This window comes from Seriola aureovittata, chromosome 10 (assembly GCF_021018895.1).
Source record: "Seriola aureovittata isolate HTS-2021-v1 ecotype China chromosome 10, ASM2101889v1, whole genome shotgun sequence".
Classification (NCBI taxonomy): Eukaryota; Metazoa; Chordata; class Actinopteri; order Carangiformes; family Carangidae; genus Seriola; species Seriola aureovittata.
Window position 1 is genome coordinate 235,932 of NC_079373.1, and position 9,681 is coordinate 245,612.

Consider the following 9,681-nt stretch of genomic DNA (forward strand, 5'->3'; position numbering starts at 1 on the left):
AACAATTTTTCCAGTAGGCATCTGAAAAAATGTCCCCTTACATCTGTCCTTACACCAGAGAAAAAGGAGACAGGATGAGAGAAAGAACATGAAAATGTATACATTTTAATTAAACAACCCCCTTATCTGATATACATTTGAGATGGTTAAATTCACAGAGAGAAAATCTCATAACATTCAGAAGAAGCTCATAATTACCATAGGCTGTATATAAAGAGCTTTTCACTCTTCACTGATGAAGAACACGACATTTTGAAAAAGTCAGTCCACCACCGAGAGGGGGCAATCATAACGTGAAGCTCTCTGGATCTTGTCACCCAGAACTGTCTCTGATGTAATTTTGATATTTCCTATAGTCTTTGAAGGGAGCAGTGACACAGCGCGTGCGTAGTGACGTGTGGATGGACATTTGAAATTCAGACCCGGGAAAACAGCGTCGTGAGTCCGAACAGTAAGTTCTCTGCTTAAACCTGTAATAAAGGATTGAGATGCAGCTCTGTTTGTTCGTGAGCCTGACTAAGCTACTACCGTTAAATCTGAACTGACTCATGCTACCTGGACGTTAGCTAGCGTTAGCTTTAGAGAGCTCGCTGTTTTAACTGGCGTTAACTACCCAAACCCAGATAACATCAAGTGTTTCTATATAACTTCTGTTCGCAGTGTCGTGTGTTTTGCTTATCGAACATCGATCACAGAACTTTACCCCGATGTTGTCATAAAGCTTCATCATCTCTCTATTCTCTCGTCGGATCTTCCATTACAACAGTGTTGTGTTGTGCAAATACTGTGTGTGTGTGTGTGTGTGTGTGTGTGTGTGTGTGTGTGTGTGTGTGTGTGTCTGTGTGTCTGTGTGTGTGTGTGTGTGTGTGTGTGTCTGTGTGTGTGTGTGTGTGTCTGTGTGTGAGTGTGTGTGTGAGTTGGTTTGGTCCATGACATTAACCAGGTACCAGGTTCTAATGTGTTTGTGATGAAGTGTCTCTGTTTCAGGAACATGAGTGAGCTGGTGGACATCAGCCTCCACCTGCAGAACAGGATATCATCCCTGCACCGTATACTGGACCTGTCAGCTGCTGGTATGACTCAGTCATTCATGACTGTTTCATTACTGTATGAAGCTTAAGTGGTGTCTATTAATATGGGTCCTTTTTTCTCTTCACATGTAGAGCTGCCTCAGAGTAAGATGAAGAAACTTGGACAGGAGCTCTTTGGTCTGGAGAGACTTCTGGAGCAGTTTGAGAAATATGTTGAACAACAGAGGGAGCAGCTGAAGCAACTAAAGGTAAACTGGAGTTAAACTTGAGGTACAACTAGTGATAAACTGGATGTCAACTGGAGTTCATCTAAAGGCAAACTGGAGTTAAACTGGAGGTAAACTAGTGATAAACTGTAGTTAAACTGGTGTTGAACTGGAATTAAACGGAGACTACATTAAAGAGCCTAGTCTCAGCTTTAATCTGAGCAGGTTTACATCAGAATCTGAACAAGCCCAAATTACAGGGTTCAGAGGTGATTGGCTGCTTAATGTTTCTCGAGCAGCTGTGAGTCATTTCAACGTTAGTTCAACACAAAGAGGTCAGATGTGGTGGTTTCCTTTCAGACTGAGGAGTTGTCTGTTAGTATGTAAGAAGTGACCATACAGCTGAAGAAGAGGATGATGAGGCTCAAAAATCTATCAAATATCAAAGGTTGTTGGTGAAGAAAAATATTTGTCTTCACAGCAGGTAAAGAATGTTCTTCACGATGTATGCAGACATGTTTCCTTGTCAAAGGTTAAGAGAAAACTTCAAGACCAGAAGATTCAGAGGATCCACCACAAGACACAGACCCCCGGGTTACCTCGGAAACAGAAAGACAAGGCTGCAGTTCACAGAAAGAAACCATTTAGGTCCTGGAACTAAGGTGATCTGATGAAACAGAAATCAACCTCTATCAAAATGATGGAAATAGGAAAGTGTAGAGAGAAACAGGAACAACTCATGATTCAAAGCCTCCACCTCGTCTGTCAGACTTGGTTCTGGTTCTGTTCTGGCTCCAGTTAAACTGACTAACTGGTGTTTACTGATGATTTCACAGCTGACAGGAGCAGGATGAACTCAGAGTTCTACAGGAGCAGGATGAACTCAGAGGTCTACAGGAGCAGGATGAACTCAGAGGTCTATAGGAGCAGGACGAACGCGAGTCTACAGGAGCAGGATAAATACAGAGGACTAGAGGAGCAGGTTGAATACAGAGGACTAGAGGAGCAGGTTGAATACAGAGGACTAGAGGAGCAGGTTTAATACAGAGGACTAGAGGAGCAGGTTTAATACAGAGGACTAGAGGAGCAGGTTTAATACAGAGGACTAGAGGAGCAGGTTGAATACAGAGGACTACAGGAGCAGGATGAACATGGGTCTGTGTTCAGGATGAACGAAGGTCTACAGGAGCAGGACGAACACATGTCTAGAGGAGCAGGATGAACACAGAGGTCTACAGGAGCAGGATGAACATGGGTCTACAGGAGCAGGACCTCATCAGGGTGCTGGGTCTGTACTCTGACAACAGTCTTGTGAATGACGTCACACACGACAGCAGGCTCTGCTCATGGTTGAATGTAAACAATAATGGCAACGATGTGTGAGAACTCCCTCAGTACATAGTACAGTCTAAGACCATCTGCCAACAGTTAAATATCCCAACAGCAGATCTTCTCCCTAACTGTGATATGACCGGGGTTGCACCATCTATTGTTCACAAGCACAACCAGTCCTCCACCTTTATTCTTTCCACTTGCTCTGGCGTGTCTGTCCGCTCGTACTGCAGTGAAGCCGGGTAAATCGACATAACGGTCGGGGGTGTTGTTGTTTAACCAGGTCTCTGTGAAACACATGAGACTACACTCATGATATGCTTGCTGGTTCTTCACAAGTGCCTCCAGTTCATCACACTTGTTAGCCAAGGAGTTGACATTTCCCATGAGGATTGATGGTAGAAAAGGCTTATATGTACATGTACTAGCCTTTAGCTTAGCCCCGGCTCTGCATCCACGGAGCGGCTTCTCCAGCTCAGCTGGTATGGGATGTTTAACTCCATATCTAGTAAACTTTAAAGCCAGGAGTTCTTCCTTTGTGTGCATTATGTTCTCCATCGTCAGACAAGACAACAACATAGAATAAAAAACATCAATCGACAAAAAATTGTGACTGAAACTATTGTGTTAAAGGTCATAAGTATTTGTTGTTTGTCACATGTAGTATACCTTTTGTGCCAGCAGGTAATACCGGCCCTTTTGGTCTGCTTATATTTAAGGCCTGTGGGAAACACTGAACACAGTTTTGTCTATACTGATGTAAACCTCCTCTTTAATATACGATACATTTTAAAAAGGAGAGAATTAGTCTTTTAATAATTATATTATTAATATATATATAATCAGTCACAATTACTGTATTTCAAACTGAATGAGGTGAGGCTGAAGAACAAAAACTGTCCAGATACTTTTTATCTGGACTTTATGAAGAAACACAAAACACTTGTTTGTGTTTCAGGAAATTGACCAGTTTTTCCAGAATGATATGAAGGACGTTCAACACATGAAGGACAACATCCCTGCACACATGCCCAGGAAGAAAGGCGCAGGAAGGTGACGCTCCAACTGTCATTCTCTTTACTATTTAATATCAAATCATTAGTTCAGATCCTTCAGACTTAAATTAAAAACAACATATCACATACAGAGACACAGTATAAAACCTGGTCATAGAAGAGGGTCACAAAGCCAGGTTTATGTGTGTTGCTCAAAATCACAATGACAGTGCTGTCAAAGGGTTATTGAGGATCTAAAGACAGAACTCAAAGAACGGGGTTCAGAACAGGAGGAAAACGGGGAGGAGAACAGTAGGAAAACAAGGATAACAGGAGGACAAAGGGATGAGAACGGGGGGGCAGACAGTAGATGTTGTAGAGAAGAAACAGAGTCAGAGTTATGAGTCACAGTCAGTCTGAAGTAATTCAAACACTCACAGTGACAGTTTGAAGAGAAGGAAACACCTGAGGACAGTTAATCAGAGGATATGAACATTATGGTGCTGATAGAGAACTGTGCTGTATGACACTCCTCTCCTCTCTCAGTGGAAATGAACCTGTGAAGAAGAAGGAAGAGGCAGCAGATGTTCACATCACCCAGACAGAGACCGTCAGAAAGACCAAGACCCATGTCAGAGAGGTGGAGTTCATTACCATGCCAGAGTTTGATGGCATCCCTCAGTAAGTATCCCTCACTGGTATCCTACATGTTCATCTAATGATCTATGAATGAATCTAATGCTGTGAACCAGCAACAGAGCTCATCTCCTAACAAACAGGAAACTGCTCCAGAGGAAGGGAGCTGTTTCTGAAGTTCACAGCTTAGACAGATGAAGTTTGATCAGCTGTGTCTCTCACTCTGTCATGAACATCACAGCAGCATGTGATGTAACACATGTTATTTTAGACATTTTCTTTCTCATGATTATGACTTTTGATCTCAGATCAACATGTGACCAGTTTCACCTTGTTGGACCCACATGTGGATATAATGTGCTAAAGAGATGAAATGTTCTATGTATACATACTTACCAGCCGCTTTATTAGGTACACCTTGCTAGTACCGGGTTGGACCCCCTTTTTGCCTTCAGAACTGCTTAATTCTTCATGGCATAGATTCAACAAGGTGCTGGAAAACCTTCCTCAGAGGCTTTGTCCATATTGTTGGCTGCACATCCATGATGCAAATCTCCTGTTCCACCACATCCCAAAGATGCTTTATTGGATTGAGATCTGGTGACTGTGGAGGCTATTTGAGTACAGTGAACTCATTGTCATGTTCAAGAAACCAGTTTGAGATGATTTGAGCTTGTGAAGCTGCGTTATCCTGCTGAAAGTAGCCATCAGAAGATGGGTACACTGTGGTCATAAAGGGATGAACATAGTCAGCAACAATACTCAGGTAGGCTGTGGAATTTAAACTATGCTCAATTGATACTAAGGGGCCGAAAGTGTGCTAAGAAAATATTCCCCACACTATTACACCACCACCAGCCTGAACCGTTGATACAAGGCAGGATGGGTCCATGCTTTCATGTTGTTTGCGCCACATTCTGACCCTACCATCTGAATGTCGCAGCAGAAATCGAGACTCATGAGACCAGGCAACATTTTTCCAATCTTCTTTTGTCCAGTGTTGGTGAGCCTGTGTGAATTGTTATCTCAGTTTCATGTTCTTAGCTGACAGGAGTGGCACCCAGTGTGATCTTCTGCTGCTGTAGCCCATCTGCTTCAAAGTTCGACATGTTGTTCATTCAGAGATGCTCTTCTGCCAACGTCGGTTGTAATGAGTGGTTGTGTGAGTTACTGTTGCTCGAACCAGTCTGACCATTCTCCTCTGACCACTGGGATCAACAAGGCATTTTCTCCCAGATAACTGCACCATCAATGATGCCACGTTCAAAGTCACTTAAATCACCTTTTTGTTGAGCTGCTGCCATGTGATTGGCCTATTAGATAGTTGCGTTAACGAGAAGTTAAACAGCTGTACTTAATAAAGTGGCCGGTGAGTGTGTGTGTGTGTATGTACACACATATAATGTATATATAGAGAGAGAGTATTATACTGTATATATAAATGTTTGTGTCTCTCTCAGGTACATGAAAGGACGTGTATCATATGACCAGCTCAATGCTGCTGTGCAGAGCATCAACACAGCTGTAACAGCCAAGTATAAGATCCTCCATCAGTCTCTGAAGACTCTGCACAATCATGCTCGAAAGCTGCATCAGCGCTTCAAGGAGCAGGAGACCAAACACACTAAAGGTACACAGGTACAGCCATGTCACTGTGTGTGACTGATGGGTCTGAAAAGTGAGATGAGACAGTACATGTGATCAGGTTCAGACCTGAATCTGACGGGACTGTGATCTGATACTATACACCAATACACCAGTGAGATTATTTATTACCATTATCATGTTGTGAATTTAATGTAAACTTTATTCATTCATTCCTTCAGTCATGACTTTCAGCAGCAGAGAAAACTCCACACTGCAGCTTCATAGAACATGAGAAAATTGGCTTGGAAATGGGGCTTGTGCATGTGCGTCCAATTTCTCAATGAGTGAGATTTATAATGCTGAACCATGCGATCGCACGGCTTTATAATTCTGATGGAAAGAATGGTTTTGTATGCACAAAACCAGAAGGATGCATAGAGTTTTAGTCATGAATCTCAGTTTTATGCATCTGGACCCTGAAGTGTATCTGACCTGGTCTGACAAGATCACATCCGGTCAGACCAGGTCATATCAGGTCAGTGTCCTGGAGAAGACTAGCTGACAGCAGTGTTTTCCACGCATAGACTTTACTTGGGTGCAGCGCCCTGTATGTTAATGGCTGCCAATGTATATTTGGCAACCATTTTTTTAAAATTTCTTTTTTTTATCCATCCGACAGAAAGACACCTTCCTAATCTCCCCTCCCTCTACCCCTCCTGTTCGTTCTGCTATCGCGAGAAAGGTCTACTGACGATCGCACATGCTCTGCAGAGAAACACACAGGGAGAGAGAGAGAAACATATGTTAGTAGACGTGGCTATTTTACAAGCACAGACCAGGTAAAGCACCTCCCCGCCAATTCCAATCCGGTCCCTACACACTCCCAGTCAGAGATAGAGTGTAACACCATTTGGAGTCACACTCCCAGCTGTGGAGGGTCTCTTCATTAAGGGGGAGGGTATAAATACAACAGTAAGCTTTGGGATGCCCTCACCTTTCTCCAGAAACAGGAAATCGATTGTTACCCAAAATAATGTGTGATTAAATCAATATTTATCTAAAAGATAATCATATAGACAGCATTAACAGAGGTGTAGGTCTGTGGGCAATGACATGGCCCTCAACACATTCATGTCATAGTTAGCTTGTGAGAGGAAAGTTATGAGTTGAGTTAAAAAAAAAAAAATTCACTCCCATGCTTCTTTGGACGCATTTTGTTTTTACTGAACATGTTTAAGGTTATAATTAGATTTAGACAGCAGTTTAATTTTCAAATATCAAATCAAACAAATAAACACACCCCATTTTTTTTGGGATACACATTGCCATGTTCATTCCAAAATACAGTGTAACATCTAATTTTGTCATGTGTGCATGAAAATAGTCTATAAAATGTCTGTTTGAGGTCATTTATGACTTGTCCTTTGGAAATAAAAACACGGAACTCACATTAGTAGGTATATGGCATTTCATCCATCCCAGACTCAAAGCAGCGCTGCACTTGTCTAGGAGTGTGGTTAGTAAGTTTGCATCGATGCAGACTGGATGTTGGGGGGCTTTGTAGCCCACTCCCACTTAAAGGTGTAATGTGTAAGATCGTTCTACTTGCTCCACCTCCATAGGGGGCAGCATTTCACCTCGTGGCCCCTGTCCAGTTTATCATGTTGTTGTTTGTGAAGTTAATAGAAATAAATAAATCAAAATATTGTGTTAAATGTAACACTTATTTGTTGTTTGTCACATGTAGTAGACCCTTTGTGCCAGCAGGTAATACCGGCCCTTTTCGTAGTATATTTCATACCCAGGGGAAACACTGGACAGTCAAAATACAGAATGACTGGACCGTGGTGCCTCTCCTGTGTTGTCTTGCAGGTCAGTACTTCGTGGTGGAGGATGACATTCGGGAGTTCACTCAGATGAAGGTGGACAAACGGTTTCAGGGGATCCTGAACATGCTGCGACACTGTCAGCGTCTGAAGGAGCTACGGGGGGGAGGCCTCACCCGCTATGTGTTGTTATGAACGAACAAGAGTCAGTCAGATGGATTAGGCTGTCGTCAGGGGTTTCTTTGTTGCCTGGTTGATTCTTGTCATGGTGGTGTTTTATGTCTGCTCTGTCAGACCGTCAGATTAGTTCTGTTATATATATTATAACACAGTGACAGTGTGACATTGTAGAACTTCTGTTTGTGCCACAGTTACTGTTTATTTTTCTGATGATGAAATAAAAAACAGCTTTAACATGGCTATTATCATTGTTTATGTGTGTTTGCTGCAGGAGTTTTACTTCTCATCACTTCAGTCAACAGAAAACATCAAGTCCTCAGAGGTGCTGAGATTCTCATACAGCTGTTACACTTATCAGTCGTCTTGGTTCATGAAGTTGGTTTAGATCAGTCTGATTTATTTTATCAGACACTGTCAGATTGTTATTGTTGTATTTAGGTTTTCCTGTATGTTTTAATAGTGTTCACCTCATTTAACAGGACACACCTGAACCACCACTGGTGCAGCCTGAGGTTTTAGATAATTAGTTAAACTAGAAAATTCCTGAAGGAATTTTGAATGTGCCTGCTGCTTGGTGCGTATCCATCACACACGTTTCAATCTCTACAGAGGACGTTACTTTGAGTTTCATTCATGTTGTAAAGATTTATCCTAACTCTGACCTTAGCCACTACAGGTATCCTTCTCAAACCTTTTGAAGCTGTCACAACTGGCCAAAATAGCCTCACACTGATGGTTTCAAACCCAAATTTGTCCCCACAACCATAGCAAGACATGTATACACATATATACATGCCCTTATAGAAGTTGATCTGCAATAAAGCTATACCACTGTGTCACATATAGACTATAGCTTCTAAGATCGAACATTTATGACCTACCTTACCTACCTAAGGTTTATTCAAAACGTGGAGATGGTGTTTGTGTTTCCGTCTATACAGTGTGTGTTGAGACTCTTACTTTTTTGATATTCACCTTCAAAATAAGATGGTATTTGTGTTTGTCTGTCGATGCGTGTGTGAATTGTGTGTGGCAGTAGAGCTGTCTACCATAGAGCCTCCAAAAAGCTTGTGTTACCAGGTTGAGACACTTATACAGTTAATATCCATATGTTGGTGATGAAGTTATGCAAATACAGTGTTGATTTACCTTAGAGTTGCTCTCATACCTGAGTTTAAAGGCTAAGAGTTAATCAGTCTAATTAGCCAAACAGAGTCAGCTTTCGGGGCTGCACGGTGGTGCAGTGGTTAGCGCTGTCGCCTCACAGCAAGAAGGTTCCGGGTTCGAGTCCCGGCTTGGCCGTGGGATCTTTCTGTGTGGGGTTTGCATGTTCTCCCCGTGCCAGTGTGGGTTCTCTCCTCCCACAGTCCAAAGACATGCGAAATGGGCTAATAGGCTAGGCTAATTGGATACTCTAAATTGACCATAGGTGTGGCTGTGAGTGTGAATGGTTGTCTGTCTCTATGTGTTTGCCCTGCGATGGACTGGCGACCTGTCCAGGGTGTACCCCGCCTCTCGCCTGAAAAGATGCTGGGATAGGCTCCAGCCCCCCCGCGACCCTACTAGAGGATAAGCGGTAGAAAATGAATGAATGAGTCAGCTTTCCCCATTTCTGCCCAGTAAGTGTCAGTAGCACCTGCTGAGACACTGGATGCTATAGCGACTGTGGCCACCAGGGGGCACACACAATCCCCTCTGTCTCTCTAGGTAGACAACAGCTTTTAAGATGAAATGTGTTTGAAAATTGGATCACACAAGGAAAACTAAGTCCTATTGAAAAGATAACCTCACCACAGCTGCCCAAAGGCTTCATGGAAACTCCCCTCAACTCTGTTGAGGGCAAGAGCTTCAGAGCTAAGTTTAACATGGCCGTCTATGGGAGCTTTGG

The 9,681-nt window shown here is 42.7% G+C and overlaps 1 protein-coding gene across 4 annotated transcripts; it reads left to right on the plus strand.

Annotated features, from left to right (window-relative positions):
• The first annotated feature begins 397 nt into the window (after nt 1–397).
• Nucleotides 398–8,026, plus strand: ska1 (spindle and kinetochore associated complex subunit 1). 4 transcript variants are annotated; one of them, XM_056387589.1, is made up of 8 exons: nt 398–451; nt 988–1,073; nt 1,164–1,279; nt 3,528–3,622; nt 4,111–4,245; nt 5,661–5,830; nt 6,467–6,626; nt 7,660–8,026. In XM_056387589.1, exons 2-8 carry the CDS (start codon nt 992–994, stop codon nt 7,682–7,684), a joined length of 783 nt encoding a protein of 260 aa, XP_056243564.1. In that variant the 5' UTR covers nt 398–451; nt 988–991; the 3' UTR covers nt 7,685–8,026. The 4 variants fall into 4 exon arrangements, with proteins under 4 accessions (XP_056243564.1, XP_056243567.1, XP_056243566.1 ...); XM_056387592.1 differs by lacking the exon at nt 6,467–6,626 and having other exon boundaries at nt 5,661–5,838; XM_056387591.1 differs by lacking the exon at nt 6,467–6,626.
• The last annotated feature ends 1,655 nt before the right edge of the window (nt 8,027–9,681 follow it).